Source organism: Lemur catta, chromosome 20, assembly GCF_020740605.2.
Source record: "Lemur catta isolate mLemCat1 chromosome 20, mLemCat1.pri, whole genome shotgun sequence".
NCBI classification, from domain to species: domain Eukaryota; kingdom Metazoa; phylum Chordata; class Mammalia; order Primates; family Lemuridae; genus Lemur; species Lemur catta.
The window spans coordinates 30,432,902-30,460,787 of NC_059147.1; the positions used below are offsets into that span (position 1 = coordinate 30,432,902).

At 48.9% G+C, this 27,886-nt stretch overlaps 1 protein-coding gene, 1 long non-coding RNA gene and 1 pseudogene across 4 annotated transcripts; 1 reads left to right on the forward strand and 2 right to left on the reverse strand.

Moving 5' to 3' along the window:
- Nucleotides 1-2,310: 2,310 nt before the first annotated feature.
- On the reverse strand, nucleotides 2,311-5,647 carry LOC123625295. Of its 2 annotated transcripts, none has more exons than XR_006730450.1 (3): nucleotides 5,588-5,647; nucleotides 3,057-3,241; nucleotides 2,311-2,359 (listed from the first exon to the last, which is right to left on the reverse strand). It is a non-coding gene; the product is annotated as an uncharacterized LOC123625295 (long non-coding RNA). The 2 variants fall into 2 exon arrangements; XR_006730451.1 differs by having other exon boundaries at nucleotides 2,331-2,362.
- A 1,067-nt stretch (nucleotides 5,648-6,714) lies between these two features.
- LOC123625296 lies at nucleotides 6,715-7,832 on the forward strand (annotated as a pseudogene).
- A 6,926-nt stretch (nucleotides 7,833-14,758) lies between these two features.
- On the reverse strand, nucleotides 14,759-25,340 carry HERPUD1 (homocysteine inducible ER protein with ubiquitin like domain 1). Of its 2 annotated transcripts, none has more exons than XM_045533675.1 (8): nucleotides 25,003-25,340; nucleotides 22,273-22,350; nucleotides 22,109-22,183; nucleotides 20,827-20,957; nucleotides 18,720-18,842; nucleotides 17,785-18,135; nucleotides 16,384-16,489; nucleotides 14,759-15,513 (listed from the first exon to the last, which is right to left on the reverse strand). In XM_045533675.1, exons 1-8 carry the CDS (start codon nucleotides 25,147-25,149, stop codon nucleotides 15,349-15,351), a joined length of 1,176 nt encoding a protein of 391 aa, XP_045389631.1. In that variant the 5' UTR covers nucleotides 25,150-25,340; the 3' UTR covers nucleotides 14,759-15,348. The 2 variants fall into 2 exon arrangements, with proteins under 2 accessions (XP_045389631.1, XP_045389632.1); XM_045533676.1 differs by having other exon boundaries at nucleotides 22,109-22,180; nucleotides 25,003-25,273.
- Nucleotides 25,341-27,886: the final 2,546 nt, after the last annotated feature.

A 27,886-nucleotide genomic window follows, 5' to 3' on the forward strand; every position in this document is an offset into this window, starting at 1 on the left:
CTATGGGCCAGGTCCCCTGCTCCCCGCCTTCCCTTGCACTCACCTCACCTCTTCAAGAGCGTAAGTCACAAAATGCCACCTGCCTGGGCGTGGGGAGAAGAATTTCACCATCACGGAAGAACTGACCGTGACGCCCTTGTTTTGACAGGAGATCTTGGGCAACCTGAGGCAGTGGATGGTTACTTGGCCATGGCTGGTGGGGAAACCGCTGACAAGCGATGGAAGACCGGAGTCCTATGGCCAGGACAAGGGACCGTCAGAACAGTGGCAGCCGCTCCCCCAGAGGTGGGAGGGATGAAGCCGACTCGGGGTCCCAGGGCTGGGAAAAAAGGAAGCAGCCCGGGGTAGCAGCTCAGGGCCCGGCTGGGCTCCAAAGGCCTGTGCCCTCGGCCCTACTCCATCACCAATTTGCCACTGACTTGGCGAATCAGGACTCTTGTCCTCTCTGACCCTCTGTTTTCTCATCTATGTGCTAATGAGGCTATTCCTCGTCCTGTCCACCTCTCAGGGTGTGGCAAGGATGCCTCCAAGGGGAGGTGGGGGGGGCACTTTCTCTGGGAACGGCAGGGGTGGCGGGTGTCCAGCCTCCTGGGCATGACCCAGGACTGCAGTCGGTCAGCTGGCCTCACTTCAGGACCAGCTTCAGGGTGAAGGAGATGAAGTTTCTCAACAAACCTCAAGCCTTGATCCACTCGGGCTTGAGGGCAGCAAGCGCTACGGTGACCCCCTGACTAGCCCTGTGTGTCCACTGAGCGCCTTCTGCCTGCCGGGCACCGTTCAGGGCTCTGCTAGCCTCGGAGTCCTCGTTCGGCTCAGGAAGGAGGAATTATTGCTCCCATTTCACAGCTGAGAACACTGAGCCTCAGGGAGAGCCCCAGGCCCGACCATGAACCATGACACCATCCCAGCATTCCCGTGACGCCCACACCTGTCACACACACGTGTCCATCTGCTCCAAGGGGCAGAGAAATGCCTGAATCAAGGGCTCTTCCCCAGGCCCCACCCACCAGCTCCCTCCTGCATTCCAGGTTTGCCATTGGTTGTGTGACTTGGGCCTCTCTGAGCCTCAGTTTCTTCCTCTGTGCAACGGGGCTACTTACAGCTCCTTGACGGAGGGGTTTGGCCAAGACAAAGAGTCTCGCCCTGGGAAGCAGGAGAGGAGGGTACCTGGGAGCTCAGGTTCTGGGGTCAGAGGATGCTACCTGGGAGCTCAGGTTCTGGGGTCAGAGGATGCTGGTTTAAATCCTGCTGCCGTCCCCCGGTGGCGGGCCGTGTGTCCTCAGCAAGCTATTTAGCCTGGCTAGAGTTTTAGCTGTGAGTTAGTGTAATGCCTGGGATGATGGATATGAGTCTTTCTTTTCCTCCTAACTGCTCTGTGCCTCAGTTTGCCCGTATGTAAGAAGCAGGATAATAACAGAATCTATCTCCTAGGGTTGGGTTGTGAGGATGAAATTAATTCATGCAACGGGCTTGGCACATGGCAAGTTCTCAATAGCTGTTAGTTGTTTCTTCCAGCCTTTGAGGGTGTGTCGATGGGGAGGGGTGGAAAGGACCCCACTGAAACTATCGCTCCCCCAGGTTTGGCTGCCCGCAGGCACGCCCTGGGTGGGGCTGACCCTGGCGGGGCTGTGGGCGCACTCACAGGATGGGGCCCGTGCGGGAGAGGGGGCCACAGAGGTGGCGTACTCACCCAGGCCCCCCTCAGACATGCAGGAGCAGCGTACGGAAAGATGGGTAGCAGCCGGGGGCACTGGGCCGCAGGCTGCAGAGTGACCCCAACACTACACGAGGGCATGAGCAGCTCTGGGCTCCCGGACCCCACAAGCTTCCCAGGCTGGGCCTCCATGGGTGGCCTCGGAGCCCTGGGCATGCACACCGCACCCCTCCCGCTCTGCTGGGGCCACCACCCACCCGAGTCCAGCCTCCCTTCCTCCCCAGGGGACACTGGACACATACTCAGCTGCGTGGGTATTTTTGGGTTTTTTTGTCTTTTTTAAAAATTTCAGAATAAACAAATGTTTAGGTTTGCACCTGTTGCCTTTGCCCCACCCGAGTCAGAGCTACAAGCGTGTCCATGCCCCACTCAGCTGTGTGTTGACATGGAGGTCGCTGGCGGAGTTGGTCTCGTAGGCGACAGACTGATCTGCAAAGAGCCAAGGACCTAGGACCCTCTCTCCGCCCTCCAGCCCAGAGAGGGCCGGGGGTCGCGTCAGCTGGGCGGGAGCGCTGACCCCAGGCAGCCGTGCAGCCCACTGCAGCGTCCCCTTGGCTTCCCAGGCACGTTCTGTACAGAGAGGAGGATGCACTTGGCTTCGCCTGCTCTTCCCGGCCGCTGGCGATGGACAAGTGGCTGCTCCGGCTGCTGGGGGGACAATCCCAGTGAGGAAGGCGTCACGGGCCCAGGAGGGGCCGGGGGCTGCGGGGAGGAGGGCGGGGGGTGGTCCCAGTGTCATCACAAGGGTGTTGAAAGAGGAGAGAGGGGGAGGTGTGACTAGGGAAGAGCGGCCAGACCTCGCTGGCACGGAGATGGGGCAGGGGCCACCAGCCACGGCACGGGGGCGGCCCCCAGAAGCCGGAAAGGGCGAGGGAATCGATTCTCCCCGGAGCCTCCGGAAGGGGCCAGTTCTGCTGACACCTTGACTTCAGCCCAGTGAGATCCGTGGTGGACTTTTAGCCTTTTGAACTGTAAAAAAATAAACTCGTGTAGTTTGAAGCTACTAAACTTGTGGTAATTTGTTACAGCAGAAAATAGGAAGCTAATACAGAGGGTTTCGCTGAGATGCCACCGGGGGTAGGGGAGGGGTTTGGAGGGTAGGCGCTAGGCCCGGGAGGGCCCTGAACGCAAGGAGAAGAGTCGGGCCTTGGGTCTCAGGGGTGGGCACGATGGAGGATCTGTGCTGCAGGGGGCTTGGTCAGGGACCAGAGGGCAGGGACCAGAGGCAAGGTGGTCAGTGGGACACACTCAGATTCTCTGGCCCTGTATCCACACCAGCCTCTGGCTAGGGTCCCGGCTTGAGCACACAGAATACGACACTATAAAAGCAGCTACCGCGTACCAAGCATGTGCTGTGTGGCCGGCTCTGTGCTGAGAGCTCACATGCATTTCCTGGTTTAATCCGCAAAGCCACTCCGTGAGGCCGTTACTATTGTTGTACCCACCGAACGGAGGTGGATATGGCGAGGACAGCTCCTGGGCTTTGATCCTGGGTCTGCTCCACTCCAAATCCTGTATTTTAAGCCACTATGAATAACAGTTATATGTTAATGAAATCTATTTTATGGCAGTCTGGTCTTACTGAATTATTGATGATGTATTAAGGATAACAACAATATTTCTTTTAACCTCTCAAGGCACTTTTGCCATCTTCGATCTCTTCTGACGTTGGTCTAGGATGGCATTATCCTCTCTGACAGAAGGGTGACCTGGAGTCCCAGGTCACACAGAGCAGGAGCTGAGCCGACCTGCGTCCCCACCCCACCCACTTAGCGGCAAGAATTTTCATACCAAAGGTAGAGCAGCGTCGCCAGCGCCCCCTAGTGGCCTGGAAACATCGCCAAGGCTCCGGTACCTTGTACCTGCATACAGCAGAGCCCACCTCTGCTGAGCCTGTTCAGGGGGTTGGGGAGGACAAAGTTGGCTTTAAGATAAAGATCAGATCCCCGAACAGTGTCTGCCCCACTCCTGGGGCCTCAGACAGACACACAAACAGTGACCCAGGCCCCGGGACAGCCTGACGTGCCAGGAAGGTGGCTGAGTCCCAGGGCCACAACTCTGTGCTCAGACTGGGCTGCATGTGAGCCCTGCCACTTCCTCTCTCTGTGTGTGACCTCCAAGCCACTTAGCCACTTGGAGCTCCCGTTTCCTTATTTGTCAAGCAGGGCCATTGGGGGGATATGAAAAAGATAAAATGAGATACCGTTTGTAAAGGCCGGGCCACTAGCCCACCCTTGGCTGTCACCACCAGCCCCGGGACTGCAGGCGCGCGTCACCATGCCTGGCTAACTTCTTCCATTTTTAGTAGAGACGGGCTCTCACCCCTGCTCAGCCTGGTCTCAAACTCTTGAGCTCAAACGATCCTCCCACCTCGGCCCCCCAGAGTGCTGGGATTACAGGCGTGAGCCACTGCGCCTGATCAAATCATTTTTATTATAGTTGAATCATATTTACTACTTAGTGAAATTTCACCATGTTTATCATTTTAACATGTACAATTCAGTGGCATTTAGTACACTCACAGTGTTGTGCAGCCATCGATTTAGTTCCAGAACACTTTCATCACCCCTAAATAAAACCCTGTAGCCAACAAGCCACTCCCCATTTTGCTCTCCCCCACCCCCTGGCAACCACGAAGCTGCTTTGCATCTCTATGCATTTGCCTTTTTGCACATTTCGTGTAAATGGAATCATATATGTGCCCTTTTGTGCCCGGCTTCCTTCACTTAGAATAATGCATTCGAGTTTCATCCACGCCGTGGCATGTGTCAGCACTCCTTCCTTTATGCGGTTAACAGTCCATTGTGTTGCTGTACCCACTTTGTTGGCTTCTTCAACCATCGGTGGACATTTGTGTTGTTTCCTGTCTTCATTTAATCTTCACAACTACCGCCTGAAGTGTCTTGAGTGCCTCCGCTTTATAGATTAAAGAGCAACGTGCTCCAGGTCACACAGGAATGTAAAGCCAGGATTTTTAAAAAATTTTCAGAGATGGGGGTCTCACTCTGTTGCCCAGGCTAGTCTTGAACTCCTGGCCTCAAGCGATCCTCCCACCTTGGCCTCCCAAAGTGCTGGGATCACAGGTGTGAGCCACCACACTGAGCCTTAAAGCCAGGATTTGAACTCAGGAAGTTGGGCTCCAGTGCTGGAGTCCCAGCCACTGGGACACACTGACCCTTTGTTCTTTGACGCCCATCCTCTGAGAATAATGGAGCCAGAGGACAAGAACCTTGGCAGCATGGCAGCTGGGGAAGGGGCTTCCTGGGGCAGGGAGGGGGCAGGGAGTGCTGGGCCACAGGATAACCTGGCACATCCTCCCTCCTCCCTAATTCTAACCTGCACAACTGTGTTGTGGAGGAGAAGGTAAACCCCATGTGAATGTGTAATAGACTCTAATTTTTTAGAACAGTTTTAGATTTACAGAGAAACCGAGCAAAGTTCACATATACATCCTATGCCCCCTATAAGTGAAATGATTAACATCTTGCATTAGGCCGGGTATGGTGGCTCACCCTGTAATTCTAGCACTCTGAGAGGCCGAGGCGGGAGGATCTCTTAAGCTCAGGAGTTCGAGACCAGCCTGAGCAAGAGCAAGACCCCAAGTGCACTAAAAATAGAAAATTAGCCAGGTGTGCCTGTAGTCCCAGCGACTCGGGAGGCTAAGGCAGGAGGATTGCTTGAGCCCAGGAGTTTGAGGTTGCTGTGAGCTAGGCTGACACCACGGCACTCTAGCCAGGGTGACAGAGTGGGACTCTGTCCCAAAAAAAAAAAAATCTTGCATTAGTATGGTACATTTGTTACAATTAATGAATCAATATTGATACATGGCTATTAACTAAAATCTATAGTTATTCAGATGTCCTCAGTTTTTACCTAATATCCTTTTCCTGTTCCAGGATGCCACCAAGAATACCATATCACATTTAGTTGTCGTGTCTCCTTAGCTCCTCTTGCATGTGACAGTTTCTCAGACTGTTCTTGTTTTTGATGACCGTGACAGTTCTGAGGAACACTGGTCAGGCGTGCTGTGGGATGCGCCTCTGTTGGGCTTTGTGTGCTGATTTTTCATGATTAAACCATTTGGGTTATGGGTTGTTGGGAGGAAGATCACAGGTCAAGTGTCATTTCATCACATGGCATCAAGGGCACCTACTATCGACATAATTCATGGTGACCTTGACCACCAGACTGAGGTAATACTTGTCAGATGTCTACGGATAATACGAATAATAAAGGTAATTATTCCCCCACCCTCTTCTAAACGGTACTCTTTGAAAGACAGTCGCTCAGACAGCCCTCAGTTATGTTTGTCCTCCTGTCGGGTGAAGCAGCTATGTGATTTATTCGAAATTCTTCTACATAGATTTTTCTCTTCTTCCCCATTTATTAATTTATTCAATCATTTATTTATGTCAGTATCGATTCATAAATTCTTATTAAGGTAGAATGGAATTTGCCAGGGGCTGGGGGAAGAGGGGATGGGGGGTTAGTGTTTACTGAGTACAGAGGTTCAGTTTTGCAGGATGAAATAAGTTCCGGAGATGGGTTGCACAACGGTGTTAATGTGTTCCGTGACACAAAACTGTGCACTTAAAATGGTGAAAATGGTAAATTTTATATTATGTATATTTTACTGCTGTAAAAATAATCAAAATTTATGCAAAAGATCCGTAATGAACAAAGTATCAAAACCTTAAGTCAACACTGGCTCGGTTTTAGCCAAGTGCTCAACAGCAAGAACTCGCTGATAAATCCGCTTCCTTGGAGCTCCGTAAGTTCCACGAGGCGGTTTCACGGAGTTCAGGGAGCGCTGGAGGAAACTGGTCTACTCGTGGGAGTCAACTTTTTACATCTTTAGGAACTTTGTGAGCCAATTATTAAACACAGCTATTCTTAAAAATTAAATTCTATAAATTACAATGGAATAAGTGACATAAAAAACAAAGTTACGGTCTCACTCACCGCCGCTGGCCGGCCGCTCAGCTCCCCTGCCGATCACCATGGAAGAGGAAATTGCCACGCTCGTCATCCACAATGGCTCTGGCACGTGCAAAGCTGGCTTTGCTGGGGACAACACCCCCCGAGCCGTGTTCCCCTCCATCATCGGCCGCCACTGGCACCAGGGAGCGATGGTGGGCATGGGCCAGAAGGACTTGTACATGGGCAATGAGGCCCAGAGCAAGCGCGGCATCCTGACCCTGAAGCACCCCATCGAGCACGGCATCGTCACCAGCTGGGACGATATGGAGAAGATCTGGCACCACCCCTTCCACAACGAGCTACGCGTGGCCCCGAGGAGCACCCGGTGCTGCTGACCGAGGGCCCTCTGAGCCCCAAGGCCAACAGGGAGAAGATGACCCAGATTGTGTTTGAGACCTTCAGCACCCCGGCCATGTATGTGGCCATCCAGGCCGTGCTGTCCCTGTACGCCTCTGGTCACACCACTGGCACTGTCATGGACTCTGGAGACGGGGTCACCCACACGGTGCCCATCTACGGGGGGTCGCTGTCCCCCACGCCATCCTGCGTCTGGACCTGGCTGGCCGGGACAGACTACCTCATGAGGATCCTCACGGAGCGCGGCTGCAGCTTCACAACCACGGCCGAGCGGGAGATTGTGCGCGACATCAAGGAGAAGCTGTGCTACGCTGCCCTGGACTTGGAGCAGGAGACGGCCACTGCCACATCCTCCTCCTCCTTGGAGAAGAGCTCCGAGCTGCCCGACGGCCTGGCCGTCACCGTGGGCCACGAGCGGTTCCGGTGTCCAGAGGCGCTCTGCCAGCCGTCCTTCCTGGGTATGGAGTCCTGCGGCATCCACGAGACGACCTTCCACTCCATCACGAAGTGTGACGTGGACACCCGCGAGGCCCTGTACGCCAACACGGTGCTGTCTGGGGGCACCACCAGGTACCCGGGCATCGCCGACACGATGCAGGAGATCACCGCCCCGGCGCCCAGCGCCATGAAGGTCAAGATCATCGCTCCCCGTGAGCGCAAGTGCCCGGTGTGGACGGGCGGCTCCATCCCGGCCTCGCTGCCCACCGTCCAGCAGAGGCGGACCAGCAAGCAGGAGTGCGACGAGTCCGGGCCCTCCATCGTCCACCGCAAATGCTTCTAAGTGGACTGCGAGCAGATATGCGTGGTATTTGCTGCCTGAGTTGATCCAGAGGTATCCATTTGCTCTGGCAAATGCACACACCTCATGCTAGCCTCACGCAACTGGAATAAGCCTTTGAAAAGAAATTTGTCCTTGAAGCTTATATCTGGTATCAGCACTGGACTGTAGAACTTGTTGCTGATTTTTACCCTGTAGTCAAGTTTACTGTTCCCTTGATTGTTTAATACCCTGTCCATGTCTTGGATTTGAACCCTTAAGACCTGTGGCTCAGTCACTTCTTGGCCCGGGGTATCTGGCCAGCAGGCTCGGTGTGTGTAGGGTATCCGTGCGTCAGAGCTGCCCATTCCGGGACTTCTGCAGGGGCCGGCGAGCGTCCTGACCCAGTCCTTTCTGTGTTGCCAGCCTAGCAGGGTTTGGAGGAGTCCAAGCCTGAGGACCCAGTTTTCCTGTCTTTCCTGACGTTTTCCTGTGGGAACATCAAGGGCAGTTACTTGGCTTCAGTTGGAAGCAGTTTGCATTTACACCTGTAAATTTATTCATCCTTTTAATTTATGTAAGGTTTTTGTACTCAATTCTTTAGGAGATCCCAAATTTTGGTTTTCTACTGTTATGTGAAAACATTGGGCCCCAGCAACACGTCATTGTGTAAGGAAAAATAAAAGTGTTGCAGTAAAACAACAAAACAAAACAAAACAAAGTTACTACTCAAAATTCGTCACTTCTGAATTATTTGACTTCGACTTACTACTCTGAATGCTCGCGTGGTTGCTGATGCCATTTATTGTCTCCGTACAGTGGAAATGACTGCTGTGCAGCGGGGAGCCGCTGTGCGTCTCTTACCAGCTTTGCATTCCGTGACATCACCTTGGTAGCTGCAAACCGGGCATGCTGGGAGTACTGACATCCTAGAAATCGGCAAAGGCTGCAGATCAGGCTTCCTGCCCTACTCCCCAAGGGCTTGTTGTTGAACTTTTACCCTCGCACCACTGACTAAGAGTCTGAAAACCAGGCTGTGCCCAGGGTCTGTCCTGCCAGCTCAACTGGCTCTCAAAGCCTGGCTCCACCAACCGGCCCTCGGCTCCTGCCATTCACCTTTCTGCCTCTAAGGGCACCTCTTCCAGGAAGCTTTCCCTGATTGCTTTGCCTGGACTTCTAACATTCTTTTTTTACCTCCTCTGTGTTTATACAGGATAATCTCCCCATCTCAGAATCTTTAATATAATCACATCTGTAAAATTCTTTTTATTATATTTTTATTTTTTCTTATTTTTACCCTTTCAGATTTACATCTATGTTTCACCTGAAGTTGATTTTTGTGTGTCGTGGGAAGGAGGCATGCAGCCTAATTTATTCTCCAAATGAGTATCCAATAGACCCTGCACCAATTTATTGAAAAGACAGCCCAGTCCCCACTGTTGTGACCTGCTATTTTTGTCTTAAAGAAAGTGTCTACACACGTGTGACTCTGTTTCTGGGCTCTATGCCACGTCATTTGTCTCTCTCTCTCTCTCTCTCTCTCTGCTTGCAGGAGTACTGCACTAATCTGAATTACTCTCATTTTTGTAGGAAGTTCTGGTATCTGGTGGGAGAGAATTTCCTCTTAGGAGAGTCTTGGCTATTCTTGTCCCTGTCCATTTCCATACAAATTATAAGCTACTTGTCAAATTCCCTAAAAATATCTGTTGGAATTTTGATTGAGATTTTATTTAATCAAGATATCAAGCCAGGTGCGGTGGCTCATGCCTGTAATCCTAGCACTCTGGGAGGCCGAGGCAGGCAGATTGTTTGAGCTCAGGAGTTTGAGACCAGCCTCAGCAAGAGCGAGACCCCGTCTCTACTAAAAATAGAAAGAAATGATCTGGACAACTAAAAATACATAGAAAAAATTAGCCGGGCATGGTGGCACATGCCTGTAGTCCCAGCTACTCAGGAGGCTGAGGCAGGAGGATCACTTGAGCCCGGGAGTTTGAGGTTGCTGTGAGCGAGGCTGACGCCATGGCACTCTAGCCTGGGCAACAGAGTAAGACCTTGTCTCAAAAAAAAAGAAAAAGATATCAGTTTGAGGAGAGTACTTTTTAAAAAATGTCATCTGTTCACTGGATGCTGTCACTCGGGCAGGCTCTGGACATGTTCTTGCCTGCCACACCTGCTCCCTGTCCCGTTCGCTGAGACAGGGGCTCAGCCTCAGACCTCTGATGAGAACACAATGGAAGGCCCCGCCCCCTTTTGTAGGAGACATTTCGGAAGGGCAGAGAGTCCCCGGCACGGTTCTAGAATCCTGGGGTGAAAAAAAAATGGAGTCTGGGAGGAAACAGACCAAAAACTATAAACCGAGCCACCCTGAGTCCCTGTCTCTCTATAGCAGGGCCTCGTGCCCTGTGTGCCGGGGGCAGGGGGGGAGGGGGGCGGCCAGGGCTCCCCTTTCCTGCACTCACCACACCCCAGCACCCGCCTCCTTGCCAACGGGCGGGACGCTTCCCACTCCTCACCCTGCTCTTCTCTGCCGCGGGTCCCCCAGGGTGCTCTGTGGTCACAGACCGAGTTCCACGGAGAGGCCAGTCACAGCAGCAGCGGCTCACGCAGGCTGGCTGGTGCGGCAGGAGAGGACAGGACCAGGCTGCCTAGAGGGGGGAATTGTTAAAGGCATCCCGGGCATGCGAAGGGGATTAACAAGATGGGGTGAAGGCCAAGCGCAGACAGGAGATGACCAGGGGCCACGCGTGGACGAGGGTCCTGTAACTCACCGAGGTGCACGCCGGCTGCCAGTGTCTTGCCTGCCTGGCGTCCACCAGGTCAGGCTGCCGTCCCAGCAGTTCTGGGCTGCCCACAACTGTCCCAGTAGTAGGGACACCATCTCCCCAGGAGATTTGGGACCTGCCAGGTCTGGCCAGGGGTGACTGGACAGTAGGCAGGGACGAGAGTGTAGGGGCCTAGGATGCAGGGCTGGGAGGAGGGGTGGGGGCCTGGAGGGGGGAGTAGCAGCTAAGGGGAGCCAGGTGGACCGGGGGGTGGCAGAGGGGCGGCAGGCGGGCAGGAACGCAGGTGGAGCTGGACATGGAGAGCCTCGGGGTGGGGCGGTGGGAAGCGGGGGGATTAGTCAGAGCGGGGAAACCGGTGGGGCAGAGAACAGAAAGAGCCGCGTGGTTCTGGGGAGGAGGCTGCGGGGCGCGATGCTGAGGAGCAAGGGGAGGAAGGACGGTTTTGGGCCAAGAGCATGAAGGAACAGCGGGAGGTGGAGGCTGGGGCCGAGGCCGAGAAATCGGAGGGAGCTTTCTTGTCATCTTCAAAGGAGACTTCTAAGTACTCGCTGGTCCAGAGAAGTCAGAATGAGTAACTGGGATATGCCCAGACGTTCTCTGGTATTTATGTCACACCCGCCCCTTGCATCACCCTGTCACGGAATGCCCTTTGTGACAGGCACAAGCCCCTCCCCTGGGTCTAGCGAGTAGGCCGAGCAGCCAGGAAAACGGCCCTACTGTCTCGGTGGAAGAGCGATCGTGGAAATAGCAAAGGGGAGAAATGGAGATGCAATGTTAGTTCCCTGTCCTTGGGATGCCGTTCTTCCCCAAAGCAGGCAAAGAGTGTTCCAAGGGCTAGGACAGAGCTAGGGGCTGGGGACCTTGCAGGGCATTTCTGAGCAGGAACTGGGAAATGAGGAAGAGCTGTGACCCAGTCTCGTTAATTTACCACGTTTCAAAGCCCTTTCACATCATTTATATCACTGCATGAATATGCGTGATTGGCAGAGAGATGCTATGTCCATTTCACCAATGAGGACCCTGGAGACCAGAGAGGGCCCTACCACAGGTGGGCAGGTGACAGAGCAGGTGGGACTGGAACTCGGGACTGAAGGAGGGGACAGACAGGGGTGAAGGGAAAAACAACCAACAGAGCCCTCTTTTCCTTCCCACCATAGACCCATTAATTCCTCCAGCATGTTGTGTGCACATCTGCCGTGCGCCGGCATCCAGGAGCAAACTGGACACACACGGTCCCTGCCCTGGAGGAGCACACGCAGTGGCGAGGGAGGACACTGCACTCGCACGTGCGCAGTGCGCTTGCGGATAGAAACCTCCAGATCTCAGTTGTCATTCTCCCAGTCACAACTTTTGGATCTGGCATCGCTGGGCGTGCGGTGAAGGATTAACTCACCAAATCTGGGCTGTCCACATTATAAAAAAGGGGCTTGAGGCTGCTCAGAAAATGCTTGCTGAATGAGTGAATGCGAAAGAGAAAGTCCACCGCCTGAGAGGCAGCGTTTGTAGTCTCCACTGCCCCTTATGCGTCTGCACTGCCCCTTGCGCGTCTGTGACCCTGGGCAAGTGTCGCCCCTCTGCAAGCCTCTGCAGAACGGGAGGGCACCTAGATCCCGGGGTGAGCTTCTCAGACAAAGACTACACTATGCACATCCAAGTACTTTGAAAAGGACCAAGTGATCACCATGTAAAACCTGAGATTTCTTCAGGTGACCTGGAGCCTCTCCCTTGTCAGACTGTAGATAGGTACGAGTCCTTACCTCCCTCCTGGCTGTGTAAACAGTATTCACATCAGCCCGGGGAGGTGGCTCACACCTGTAATCCCAGCACTTTGGGCGGCTGAGGTGGGAAGATCACTCGAGACCACGAGTTTGAGACCAGCCTGGGCAAGAGTGAGACCCGTCTCTACAAAAAATAGAAAAATCAGCTGGGCATGGTGGCTTGCACCTGTAGTCCCAGCTACTTGGGAGGCTGAGGCAGTAAGATCGCTACAGCCCAGGAGTTTGAGGTTGCAGTGAGCTATGGTGATGGCACTGCACTATAGCCAGGGTGACAGAGCAAGACCGTGTCTCAAAAAAAGAAAAAATTTACCTCCATTGTTTATTGTGTAAAATGTCACTTTTAACAAAGTATCTGCTATTTAGAATGCCAAACATGTTAAGTAATAACTTATAACTGTATTCCCCAAAATGTGGCCGCACGGACCAGTCCTAGGCAGTTGTCAGGAAGGAAAAGCCCAAGCTTCAGGCACATCAGCATATTAAAGGCCCCAGAAGGCCTCAACCTGAGATTTCCAAAATTTACTTGACCATAGAGCTCATTTACTGGAGTGATTCTACTACAGAACTAGGATTCAAGAAAATACACTTTAAAATAAGCAAACTTAAAAAGCTGCTATGGGCCAAAGCTGACATCTGGGGTTTTGTTTTTCAGCTATTTAATTACTGCTTAATAAAAACCCAAACCAGTAACTTCCTAAGTATTCAGAGAGCATGTGGCATGTTATCATACCACACTGGTAGCTCTTGCAAAACCACTGCCGTTTCCCCCACGTCCGGCCCGTCGGCTGGCTAGGGCCTTAGCTGCTGTCTGAAGGTCCCCCGTTCGCTCCAGTGGGGACTGGGCCCATCTGAACCCTGGTCAGCTCTGCTCAGGGGCAGCTTCCTGGCGTTCTTTATCTTGGGCCCATGGAATCCATAGTTTAACCCACAATCTGACACCGCAGGGGGCGTGGCCTTGCTACTGTAGAAACAGGAGATGAGCCCCGCCACCAACCTGGGGCCTCAGGCTCCTTGCCAAATGGTAATGTCCTGGCCTCAGAGAAGCAACAGGCTTTTCTACCCAAGACTTCGTGAATTTTTTTTTTTTTTTTTTTTTGAGACAGAGTCTCACTGTTGCCCAGGCTGGAGTACAGTGGCACCATCCTAACTCACTGTCACCTTGAACTGGCCTCAAGTGATCCTCCCGCCTCAGCTTTCCAAAGTGTTGGGATTACAGGCCTGAGTTACCTTGCCCGGCCAATTTTATGAGTTCTTAATGATCGTTTTAATAAACCACCAAGACCTAATTCCCAAGCATGCCCAGAAGCCAGCTGTTTGGCAGGAGGGGCAAGGCCCATGGCTGTGCTTTTGCTCATGCCGTGACCCTTCTGTCCAGCTCCAAAGACCCTTTCCATCATTTCACACCTACTTCCTTGCCTGTAAAACTCTAAGAACTCCAGTGTTGAGTCATTTCTGCCTTCAAGCATCGGCTCACAATTTGTCAATAATCACAGCCTTCTGGTAGTTCCTCTATTGGAGAGCCAGGCTGCTATTTGAAACTTTTTGCCATTTAATTCCTTAACGATCTTAGCAGCCCTTGAAAGCATAACCAACCGTACATAAAACACTTTGTACCTACCCAGCATCTTGCTATGAATTGCTCAGTGGATGTTTATTTGATGTAAGTGACGTTTCCAGTAAAAATTAAGTTAAATGATCACAACCATGATACAAAAGGCTGATCTATTTTGCCAAAAAGAACACTACTGACCAGGCCTTTAGCATCCTACCCCTAAATATTACACGTGAAAATACATAGAACTTTGCTTTTAAGATTAGTCTCAAGATTAATAAAGAATGGATTAGTATCACATAAGTAAGCTCAGCTTACAAAAGCATGACATTTGAGCATGAAAATACTGCAGAATCGCCAAGGTGGAAGGTACTCAACGGCACTGGCTTTGAACTTTGGGAATTTAACATTGATGGGTTCCTGCATAAGCCAGTATTGTTTAAATAAGGAAATGGGGGGAAACACAAGTATATTCTTATTCTTAGTAAACTAAAACTTTCAAGGTGGGCGCGGTGGCACGTACCTATAGTCCCAGCTGCTTGGGAGGCTAAGGCAGGACTGCTTGAGCCTGGGAGTTTGGGGCTGTAGCGCACTATGATCATGCTTATGAACAGCCACTGCACTCTAGTCTGGGCAACGTGGCAAGATCCTGTCTCAAACAGACAAACAAACAAACACCAAACCACTGTCATGGCCTTACTTCATCATTCTTCACTAGTACAAATAGTCTTTTTATAAAAAGAACCATTCAGGTTACTTAAAAATCAACAACTCAACTGCTGACTATCTAGAGAAAATGGACACAGAATAAACTGCTAGGATGACAGGAGGCTCTGCCAGGGTCATTCATAGTAAAACTTTATTGAACAGAAAACTCAGCAAAGGTTTTTCACCTCTGCAAAGTTCCCCCTGGTTTAAAGTAAAGCACTGCATTTTAAAAAGCAATTATACATAAGTCTTTCCTAGAAAAGTCCTGCTAAAACATGTCTAGCAATTTCATTGATTATATAAAGTAGTACACTTAGTGTAATTTAAACATTCCAACAGGAATCAAATCGTACCAGCAGAACCATTTCTGCATCTATGAATTCTATATACAAACACACATGCAGACACATCTGGAAAAGTTCTTCAAGCATAAACATGCGACACTTAATGCCTTCTACTTACAGTGCCTATTGAACTACATACAGGATATATTAAAGCTCTTCAGAATAAAGACATGAGAAGCCTTGGGCATTTTTTGTTCGTCAATTTGTATCATGGCTTCACGTCTTTCTGCTTTTGCTTGATCACAAAAGCGTATCATCCTTGTTGGTTTTTTAGTAACTCTGTCACTGCCATGTCCAGGTGAGGAGGATCTGGTTGGAGTCAGATGATCCATTCCACTCCTGTCAAAGCCTACAGCAGCTACAGCACAAACACCATCAGTTTGCTATGGCTGGGGGCCCTTCTGGAAGGAGAGAGGCAAAGAAAGTCTTGAAGACGAGCCATGCTGTGCTCATAAATGAAGGGCTGGTCTGCTCGTCATCCAGCGCGTCCCTGTCTGGAGGGAGGTGGCTGGCGTCTTCAGTTGCAGGATCGGTATCTTCCTACAGGTAATGAAACACAATGAGTCAACAATTCGGCTGCGATGACACCACCCCACTGGCTCCTTGTCCCAGAGGCAGCAGCCAGGCAGCCAGGACCTCAGGAAATGACGCCCTAAGCTGGGCAGGGCTCTTTCTCAAACTTCTACAGCACAACTGTGCCGATGACGTCTTCATAGTTTGAATACTCCAGACAGCAAAGAACAAAGCAAATGAAGCAAATATCTTCAACTATTATTAAACCAGTAATTAAGTTAACCACTTCATAGAGCTGAACACTCAAAATAGTTGCTTTAAAAAAACATTATTTACATATGCAATAATGCAAATTGCCACAAGACTAAAGTACCTGATAGGTTTTATGGCACATTCGACACTTTAAAAATAGTGGCTCATGCCTGTATTCCTAGCACTCTGGGAGGCCGAGGAGGGTGGATCGTTTGAGCTCAGGTGTTCGAAACCAGCCTGAGCAAGGGCAAGACCCCATCTCTACTAAAAAAAATAGAAAGAAATTAGCTGGACAACTAAAAATATATAGAAAAAAAAATTAGCTGGGCATGGTGGCACATGCCTGTAGTCCCAGCTACTTGGGAGGTGGAGGCAGGAGGATAGGCTGAGCCCAGGAGTTTGAGGTTGCTGTGAGCTAGGCTGATGCCACGGCACTCTAACCTGGGGAACAGAGTGAGATTCTGTCTCAAAAAAAAAAGAAAAAAAAACAAAAATAGCTGCTACTCTAAAAATAAATTTGAAAAAAATCATGAAACATTTAGCCTAATAAAATGGTAATCCATAAGGCTAGAAATCTAAAGGTTCAGGATCTGAGGGCCTGGCATATCACGTCAAGCTCCCCCAGGTTCCGTGGAGACTCCATACCTGTAAGTTATTGTTGGGGTCCTGATTAACAGCTTCAGGAGGACGACCATCATTTGGGAAGTTCTGAACTGGCCTCTGTCTGAACGGAAACCACCCAACATGATGCCTTCAAAGGAAGCACATAAAAGTCCGTCTTAGCTAATGGCACAGTGAGACTGACTCAAGAATCTAAGACTCCCCTCCTCTAATCACAGCAGCACCTGGGTGAGAAGCTGTGGGTAAGACCACCCGCAGAGACATATAACACTGTCTCCTAGACCTTCTCACTGGCTTGTCAGGCTCTCGAACCCAGGGACTGTTTTATTCATCACTGTTCACCCAGGAACACAGACAGCACCTGGCACACAGTATGTGCTCAATACATGCTTATTTAGTGGAACTGAACCTCACACTTGAAAACCTGAACACAGTGGGGGGAAAATACACACACACCCAAAGCTGTAATTATATGCAGTATATAACATAATGACAATATCCTAAATTTGGTCACTTAAATGTATGATTCTAGAGACTATAGAAAAAATTGACTAAAGGTTTTATTTGGATAAACCAATCCAAGTCTTGAAGCAAATATGACAAAATATTAACAATGATTAATTGTGTATATATGAGTGTTTGTTATATTCTAAATATTCCCTAATTTTTTTAATTTTTAAAAACTGAAATAAAAAATCCATTTTTACTGTAAAGGAAAAGCTTTTAGTTTCAACCACAAAGACCCATTACTCTGGACCAGGCTTTCTCAGCTTTGGCACTAGTGACATATTGGGCAAAATATTTACTGTGGGAGTTGTCCTGTGCATTGTAGACAATTTAGCATCCTTTGCTTCCACCTACCAGATGCCAGGAGGACCTCCTCTCCCAGTTATGACAGCCAAAAATGTCTCCACACACTGCCAGATGTTCCCTGGGGAGGGCGGGTGCAAATCATCCCCATTTGAGAACTACTGCTCTAGGCCACAGCTAAAGCCAAGCATCAGCTCTGTGAAGCTCCCCTGGCCCTTCAGGACTACACTAACAGTCGGTGGCTGACTTTATCCTAGAAGGCAGATGCAGCCTGATAAAGACAAATATGTTCTTATTCAAAACAAATAAAATTTTCCTTTCCGTGCCTCAGCATGGCTATATCATTGTGGTTCATGAGTCTGAAAAGCACCTTATCTGCAGAGAAAGAGGAAATATTCTTCGTGTATTAGCACAATATTAATGTGCTCTTGTGAACATACAACTAAACCATGAATTCCTTGTACTGAAGGTACTGGAATAATATACAATTTAAACACAACTCCTTTAGTAATGACCGACTGCTCAAAAAAGAGCAAAATCTACTTGGTTTGAATCACAGTGTAGTGTAATTTGTCGTAAAGGGGGGGTGAAAGGAAAGAGAAACCATCTGCTTACAGGTACATAACCACGGTGGCCCCCATGACCATGAGGAATCTGCTTAGGGAGGAGTAGAAGTAGAGGATACTGAGAAAAACGGAGAAAGTAGCTGCTGAATAGGTCCAATCCAACCAATCTCGATTTATCTCATCATCTTCTTCCACAATAGGGCCACCTTGAGCATTCATCCGCAAATTTTGATTGGCTCCAGGATTAACAACCACTTGAGGAGCAGCATTCTGATTGGCTGGCTGGTTTTCAGCTGGAAACTGGTTGTGAATAGGGGCTGGAGCAGGTGCAGGGACCACAGGTATCTCTTGTGCACTTGGTGATGGGACAAAAGCCCCTGATGCAGCAGTGGCCGCTAAACTAAAATAAAAATGATACAGGCAGATACTGTTGAGAGCAAGGCACCATGAAGACTGTGGCTCTCATAACCTTATTTATAGTGAAGTCTTTTACTGCTAAGAGTTTTAAGTAAGTACATACACATTTGATTTTTCTTCAATTTAGTGAAGAATTTCTCTACTAACAGTCATATCTATAAATGTCTTTTCTGGGTCCTATCTGTAAATACCTTCTCTAAGAGAAGCCACATGGTAAATTTCATGTGGAATTAAGTATCAAGGCCACTCACTACAAGATTATGGCAAAGTAGCAAATTAAAATTTTCACAAAGCTTTAAAGATATCACAAATTGAAAAGGAAGTAACATATTCTAAATAAAGTCATTAAACTATGTATCAGACAACACACCCTGCATCAATACACAAATCAGGTAGCAGCTGTCATTTACGCTCCACTCCACCCTCAGAATCAGGCAGAGCAGGGCTCTGCAGAGACTTATGAAAATACACTCATCTCTCCATTCTGAACTTTACAGGTGACATGGGTGGAATTTCCCGCAATTCCTGGGAGCCCCAGCCACACTTAGCATGGTGGGAAGGACTCACTATTGCATGTAGTACTGCCGCGCGTACATCTGCTGGAACCAGGAGAGCTGCAGCCACCCATAGGGTGTGTAGCCAGAGAAACCGGGTCCCAGACCTTGGAATGCCTGCTGGGCAGCTTCAGGCCTATACATAGATAAAACAAACAAACAAAAAAACCCCACTCATTATGAGTTGGTTAGGACTAAATTAAAACTAAGTTTAAAATCAGATATTCAAATCAAAGAGACAGAAGAATGGGCTTTATGGTGGTTACACGGTAGATGACTGCACGATGCACCTGTGTAACCCAAGCACGGAAAGTGCTGAACGACAGAGCCCTCCCTACCACGGCCCAGATCCCACGGGAAAACAACAGCCCTTGCCAGCTGCTGCTTTTGTGCACAGACGTATAAACACGCTTAACCTTTTCAGGTTAAGTAGATCCCACCCAATTTTTGACTTGCTGAGTCTCACGAACCTCTCAAAAGCCACATTTCTCCCAAAGTCTTTCCTGAAGGAAATTTCTCCCCCCAGCCTAGATCTGAATCGATAGTTATGTGTGCGTGTGGTATCACCTGGGCATGCTTACTGACCACTGGGTGTCTCGTACAGGTCACTAGATCCCCAGCAATCTTGTGGGGAGGAGGCTCTCACTCCCATTTTACAGAGGAGAGCCCAAGCACAGCTTAGGGAAGCCAAAGGACTTGTACACGGTCACTGAGCCAGTAAGTGGCAGAGCTGGATTAGAGACCTGCTTTGTTTGAGGCCAACTCATGTTTCTTCAATCATGCAACACAGCCTTCAACCGTTTAAGGCAGGGCACATGCGTGGGAGTCAACTCTGGCTTTGTGCTTCTTATACAGCCAACTCCTTTGGCAGCACCTCACAAAATGGACATTTTAATAGAACTGCAGGAAGATCAGGAGTTGGTTATGTGGTCATCCCTGCAGGTCAAGTCATATCCCTAAGCAAAGTTATATGCACTGGATGTTCAATAAATATTTGTTAGATGAAATCAAAAAGCTTAAATATGGTGAAATTCAAGTAGTCAAATATGGGCCTCAATTCTCAAGTTGTTCAGCCAGAATAAGGGAAGGAATTTTAAGTTTTTCTATCCAATAATTACCCAATTTATATGCTGACAATCTTTTAACCAAATTCCATACCCTGAATATTTCTAAAATAGTATTCCAATACAACTAAGTCTTGGTATGATACTGCTTTTGATCATTTAAAAAGTTACAGTGCATGGAAATGAGAAGATAAAGTGCTTTTAAATTTTGTTACATCTGAGGATGATGGCATTCTAAACACATAAGATAACTAAAATGTTTTTACAGTTATATACTGAAGTATGTCGGGATGAAATAACATCATGTCTGGGATACTTCAAAAAAAAAAAAAAAAAAAGGGAAGGGGGCAATAGATGAGGCAAGTATGGCAAATCTTTGATCATCATTGGGCCTGGGTGACAGTGTGGGGATTCACTATACAGTCAGTCCCCTCTACTTCTGTGTATATTTGAAGGTTCCATTAAGGAAAAGAAAACATCATTCATCAAATACCTCGCTTTATCAAAAATCTAAGAAAACGAGCACAGGGGAATTGGAGAATTTCAACTTGTACTTAACAAATTATTTTTTCCCAAAAGTACTTTCATAACAAGGTGGTTCCAGGAATGATAAAAATCCAAACATCAGAGCATTTAGTCAGTTCTGGCTTTTGCTCTAAAGAAATGGACGTTTTTTCCATTGTTACAATAAACAAAGCACAGAGCCACTCAGCAAAGCAGCTGCACAATGCTAACCACAGCCCTTCTTTCCACAGCAGCACTGATTTCCTATCGTGAGGGCACCCCAGTGGTCAGCACAATGGAGAGAGCACACCCACGCAGGAAGACAAATGCCTGCATTTTCAATACATGTGTCACCCACTTTTAAAAATATTTTACTAAAAGGCTGCGTATTAAGAGAAGTTAAATATATGAGATCTTTAATCTCTCATAAAGCAAAAGTTCTGTACGTTTTGAAGTTCTGACTACATATGTGTAAACACATCTTATTCTTAAATTGATGCAAATGAGGCACATGCATGTTGTATAAACCTAGTTCTTTATTGTAACACTCACCTTGAGATGTTCTCCCATCCCGAGGGAGAAAGGTTCCGAAGAACTTCCCTTTGCCTTACACCGTCGCTTGAGGAATCCCCAGGATACCGTCCCTGATTAGGACCAGCAGGCTGCTCTGTGGATTCAGCGACCTAAGTAAGTGTAATATGAACACAGAACAAAGGATCTGATGCAACTGTCTGAAATCAAGCCAAAACAATTATTTTGCTGTAAATGGCTTGTCTCCTACCTCCCACCTTTGATCATGACAAAATAAAATAGATGTAATGTTACGCAAAAAGTATTCTGAAATTTGTTCAACAGAATTTTCAATATATAGACACTAAAAAAATTCGTATTTTTTTCCTAGAGTAACTGTGCTACAGGTTGCACTAAAATTTCCCAAGGATGTTATTGGTGAGAATGTTTCTTGATAACGCTTTATACGTCTTATGGTACTAAATTTACTCATCCCAGAAATTAAATTTGACCAACAAGATTTATAAATACAACCTAGCTAGCAACCTAAAGGAAATGGAATTTCCTATGCTATGCTCGGACGTCTTAGCAAATACAGTTGTGATACAAATTTAGACTGAATCACCACACTGGAATATTAACAGTGCATATTTGAATAAACATTGTGAAATGAAAAATTAATGCTTTTGACTATCAAACATAAGTCTTTAGAGCCAGGCACCGTGGTACATGCCTGTAGTCCCAGATATTCGGTAAGTTAAAGCGGGAGGATCGCTTGAGCTCAGGAGTTCAAGACTGGCCTGGGCAACATAGCAAGACTCCATCTCTTTAAAAAAAGGAAAGAAAGCAAAACATATGTAAGTCTTTAGAGATCACTTGATAAATACTGTGGCCTTTTCCAATCCAACTAAATAAATCACCGTGAAAATTTCCAAAGGAAATATATTCACTTTTTTACTCTTTATAAAGTTAATAGTTCCTTAGAAGAAACTTATGTGCTAAAAATCAATAAAAACCCATTTTCAAGTGCCTTGCGAGTCCAGTGATCTGGTTACACAGTATTGTACATCAAATCATATTCCAGAAGAAGTTGTAATGTCTAACTCCACTTTTCCAGTATAGCACTAACAGATAGGTCTACTACTATTATAGTAAATGCTCACTTGTATTGGTAACACAGTTTCTAATTCTTGGGGAAGAAGTAAAATATTACTTGGTAAAAAGACTATAAAATCTCTCTGAAGAGTTTTATTCAACTTCCTTTGTTACTCCCCTGAGAGTCTGAATGATACAAATTGTTACAATCATGAAAAAGCAGGCATACCCTTGTGCTGATTTCTGGCATTTTTGAAGGACTCTTCACATTGCACACCAGATGCAAAACATGTCGTTTTTCCTGCTAAAAGCAATAAAGGAATTACTCAAGGACGTGAACTCAATCTGGTAGATGCTTAAAAACATTCACAAGTGAACGTGGAAGTGCTGTACCTTTGGAAGCAAGTCCCTGAGACACTGCTGATCCAACAACAGCTTCCCAGAATAAATTAACCTCTGGTCCTCTGGACGCTGATCATGGAAAGAAAGAGTAAACATAGGTTAGCACTTAGCCCTCACAAGTCTCCAAACACATAAGAAACTGTTTCATACAAATAATTTTAATATGTGTGTTTTCCCTCTTGCATCACAAGAAAATACGGTTTCAAAGGCCCTATATACAAAACTTTTATTTAGAAAGTGCTTACTGGTCTCTCACATGCAAATAAATTTAGGATGGCAAATTATCTCCAGTCCACAAAACCTATGGCAACATACTTGACTTCTTAACTCCGAGTGAAACTGCTTTGTGTCACTAAAAACACAGATTTTATTTAGGGCTCCTACAGCAACTGAGTTTGGTTTCAGAGAAAACTCAGGGTACTCCCAAGGTCAGCCTTCACCAAAACCACCTAGCATTGCCCTGGAAATAACATGAAGCAATTCTAAACTGAAGCTCACACCATGGATTTCCCGACATACAAACACAACAACCCTATGAGATTTAGTATCTATATTTTAAGGGGAGAAAGTCTGAGAAATTGACTTGTCCAAGGTCACCTGCTTCTAAAGAGTCAAGATACCAACCCCTCTTCTCTCCCATACCTTAGGGACTTCACACACTTTTATGCAAACATCACTTTTAAAATCTATTTTTAACTCCTTAAACTGTACTAAAAAAATAAGTCTAAAATTATACGTACCAAAGTCAGTACACTGGCAATTACCAATTTGTCAACCTATTCTTTTCAGAATAACTGGTTATGCAAAAGTTGGGATAAAGGTGTTCCTGCCAAACAGCCTAGGATTACAAAGCAAGCTTTTAAAAACAAACAAAAGAAAACAGAAACAAAAGTGCATCTACTTATCTACATAGATCAGGACTTTTTGGCACTGTGTAACTAAAGCAAAATAAACATATTGGATGCTGTGTTCACCACTGTTCTCACTGATGGACTTTATAGGTAAATGCTATACACATGAATTTGTAAAGTACTATCTACTGTATATATACGTGAAGTCCTGCTTTACAGTAAAGAGTTCAACCACCAGAAAAGAGGTGAAAACCACAGTTTCCCGTGGTTTTGAATTATTCTCCCCGCCTTTAAAGACCTGAATTAACACTGTGTCCTCACCCAGAAGGGCTGATTTGAAAAAAAATTAAATATGTTAAACAAACAACTATTACAGAGTTTTTCACATTACCCATTTTAGACTACAGAAAACAAATGATAAGTATGCTTCCGCCATAACAGTTTTTAAACACAAATTCGTACACTCGAGAGATCTATTATTTACATTACAGTCCTAGGTCTTTAGACTTTAACAGATAGGCGTGATGTCCCTCACCCAAGGAAATCCTCAAGGAAAACTCTCTGCCAAAACACTGCCTTTTACCAAATGATGCAACTAGAGGCTACACCTGCTTCACCAATTTGTGTACCTAATCTCACAGCAGCATGACCATCTAGTTTCTTCCAAGCAGCTATGATGAAACTGCAGAGTGTGCCGAGGTGAATTCTAAAGGACACTGGAAAGGAAGCTTACTAAATCAATAAGCAAATTCTAGTATACCAACTGAGAAGGAAAACTCACTTCTACATTCTTGACCATATGGAAAAAAAACTGACACAAGGAGCTACCACGGGTTGGAACTCTTCAGAGAAGAACGCACAACTTCACGATCTTTTTCTGCCTGGATGCCCTCTCCTGTTTGATCGAGTATTACACTTGTGGGCAGTAAAGAACACTGCTGACACTTACATAATATCAGAGCAGAAAGTAAATACAGGAAGGTCCAGCTCACAGCCTCATCACGTGGTAGGGAGGGCGGGCTGCGCTGAGGTTGATGCTGACAGATACGTCAACCAAAACAAAGCAAGGAAGTCGCCCTAATTGAGGGACTGAAGTCTTAAAACCAGATTCAAGGCGACTCTTGCCTGCTTCCCTTCTAAATCTCTCTCTGCCACAAAGTGCACGGGGCTCCTCCCTGGGACCAAGCAATGGCCGTGCAGTCCTGCGCGACAGGGAGGGGCCGGGGCGGAAGGTGGACAGGGAGCGGAAGAGCCACGTCCTGCTACTGGGTGTGGGACGTTAAGCACACTGTGCCTGGGCGCGCACCATCCTTCTCTGGCCACCGGCCGGGCACTGGCACCACTCTCCTCTCCCCGTGCAGAGGCTACATTCAGAAACCTCATTTCACAGCATTTATTTGTTTCTTATTTCTGGCCACCGGATGCAAGCCAAATTAGGAACACCTAGTCTCTCGGCCACTTGGTGGAAACTGAGGCTTGGAGGGTGAAGCGACTCACCCAAGGTCAAACTGCTGTTTCAGTGGTTTGGCTAAAGACGGAAGCCAGACCTGGGGACGAGGAAGGGGTCTGGGGAGGTGGGGCAGGAGTGTGACAGCCTTGGGGGGCTTGAGAACACGACACGGGGAGGCCAGTGACACAGGACGGCAGCCCGCCGCAGGGGTGGGTGATGGCGGCCTAGCAGGAGGTGACAGCCACTGACTGGGCAAGGAAAGGGGCGCCTAGGGCGGAGGGGTAGGGAAGCGGGCGACCACAGCCCTGGGGTAGGTGGCCAGGCGAGGGTCAGCCGGGAGAGGAAGCCGGCGAAGCAGGCGGCTACGGGAAAGGAGAGGCGGACGTGGCAGCCCCTAACGGGAGGTCGGGGCTCTCTCACCGGACGCTCGGGGTACACGCGGCTCAGGTGGGCCTTGAGGTGGCCCACACTCCAGCTGCGGTCGCCGCTCAGCTCCAAGTCGCGGTGGCGCTGGTTGGGGCTCTTCACCAGGAGCGTGACCGGCTCCGGCTCCGGCTCCGGCTCCATGTCGGCGGCGCTGTGGCTGCTCGGCTGCGCTCGGAGGTCCCAGGCCGGCTGAGTCCCGGCCGCCCGCGAGCTCCGAAACGACGGTTCCCGTCTTTGGGGCGCGCGCCCCCCGCCGCGGAAGCCTTTTATCGGCGCCCCGCGCCCAGGCGCCGCGGCCAGAACGCTCTGTGGCTGCCGCCCATTGGCTGAGGCGGAGGCACTGCCCGAACGTGGACCAATCGGCGCCCAGATCCGGGCGGCGGCGGGGCGGGCTGAGCACGTGGGCGCGGGCTGATGCAACCCGCCGCCGTTGCGTCACCCCAGGTCGCGGCCGCGGCCCGGGAGCCCGGCTTTGGCGGCCATGTTGGGGTGCGCGGCGGCCTGCGCGAGGCTCGGCCCTGGGGAGCTGGGCTGGGGGGCGCTTCCAGCTCGGGACGCTGGAGGCGCCTGAGGCGGGGGTGCGGCGTGGGCAGCCCGGCTGACCCCGGTCTGGCGGCCCTGCAAACGGTTTCCTCACAAAGCGGCAGCCCCGCCCATCTGCACCCTGGCGACAGGGCCCACTTCCCCGTGCCCCCCTCGGTGGCCGCGCCGCCGCCGGCCTACAGGGGAAGCCTCCCCGCCTGACACTGGCCTCGGTCCCCAGAATAGCTGGGCGGACCCCCGTGTCGGCCCACCCAGAGCGCTGCCCAGACGCCGGCAGAAGGGCGAGCAAGAAGCAAGTCCCGATCTTCCCCAGACGGAGACAGGCGACATCCAGGCAGCTGCTGCCAATTTAGCTGGCTACGTCCCACCCCCAATGACAGCACCCTTATTACCATGGCGAGCCGGCCACTGCGGCTTACCCTGAGGGACCCTCTTTACAGGACACACACGTGCTTCCTTTAGTTCGGGCTCAGACAAAGAGGGCAGCGCTCTCAGATTCCTGAAATGTGACCACAGAGGCCACTCCGCTGTGGGCGCTCCCTCCTCCTTTGTAGGAAAAAAAGTCTTGAAAAACAAAACTGACATTGTCCTGGTCCCATTGTTGTTCCAAGTCCGTTGGGACACCTGTTTTTCCAGGTGTGTCCCGAGCTTGACAAGGGCAGGAGGATAACAGGAGGAGCCTGGTCTGGTTGGCGGATGTATTAGTTTGCTGCAGCTGCCGTGACAAAGAACCACAGACCCGGTGGCTTGAGCAACAGGAATACTGTCTCACGGTTCTGGAAGCTGAAAGTCTGAGATGAAGGTGTCGAGGGTCGGCTCCCTCTGAGGCTGTAAGGGAGAGTCCTAGCTTCTGGTGGTTCGCTGGCAATCTTTGGTATCCCTTTGCTTGTGGGTGTATCACCCCAATCTCTGCCTGCACCTTCACGTGGCATTCTCCGTCTGGGCGTGCATGCGTGCATGCGTGTGTGCACGTTCACGTCATTTTCCCTCCAAGCTTGGGTCCAGAATTTCCTTTTGGGGTGATGAAAATGTTTTGGAGCTAGATAGTAGTGATGGTTGCATAACATTCTGTACTGAATACCACCGAACTGTACACTTAAAAATAGTTAAAATGGTGAATTTTATGTTATGTCTTTTACCACAATTAAAAAACAAAACAAAACAAAACACCTGCCCAGGCTTTTCTGTTCTATTGGCTATTTCTCAGAAATAGTTCTAAAGGCTATTTCTCAGCCTTTCCTCCAACAGAGGGAGGCATCCAAATAAAATAACCATCACCACACAACAAAAATCCTTACTAAAAGTCTTGGACAGGACAGTAGGCAGGTGGCGTCTACCTGATTTAATAATCTCTCTGTGTGAATGCTCCAGATTGCTCTAGGTTTATGACCCTCCTGGCTGCCTTGGTCTGGCTCCAGGACAAACAAGAGTCAGGTGGACCCTGCCCTCCAGGGCCAGCTTCTAGGACAAGGGTCATGGCTGATCTCTGAGGCCCCAGGTAACCTCAGAAGCCCATGCTCTTGTTTCCCCATCAGTCTGCTTCTAAATATTCTGACTGCAGTCCAGCATTGTGCCTTAAAGAGAAAAGAAAAAAATTATTTCTCTTAAATTTCACATACCTTTTCATGTACACAGAATCTTTTCTGTACCGTAAGTGTAATGTGGATTGCATGTTTCTTTCTTTCTTTTGTTTTCCCCAAATAAAACCCACACCTTCCCCAAGCTGATTTCAGACTAGACGGAGCACTTCGGCAACAATGCTACAGAAATAGCTTCTAGCAACATCCTTGTTAAAATGGTGGGACTTTTTCATCTCCTCTATGAATTTATTTCTGCTTGCTCAGCCCTCCCATTCAACCCTGGACTTTTCCTCCTGTCTGTACCAGCCCAGGCAAACACCTCATTCTTCCAACTCTCTTGTCTCTGACCTGGTCGGGTCAGCCTTTCCTGCCCCATACCCACGTCCACTGCGCAGGTCTCAGGAATTAATCCTGGGTCTGGTTCTTTGTGAACAGGCGCCAGCCCCTCCCCCTGTACCTTGCTGGTACTGAAAACCTCCTCACATTAATCAACCTGCCTTTCTCCAGGAAAGAACCCTTGAATCTCGCCTCATTGAAGGAAGCTCTTTCCCCACTCCCTCCCTCCCGCTGCTCCTCCTAGGGTGGCCTGCATCTTAGCAGCCTTTCTTGATCTGAAGGTTTACCTGTCTGCAGGTACAATCTATTGCCCTCTAGGGCTGTCCCCCAAGATCTCACCCAGCACCTTCGCCAACGGGTGAGAAGCTACTGGCTGAGGTGGTGGCCTCACAAGATGGGAGTAGTTTCCATCACTGAGT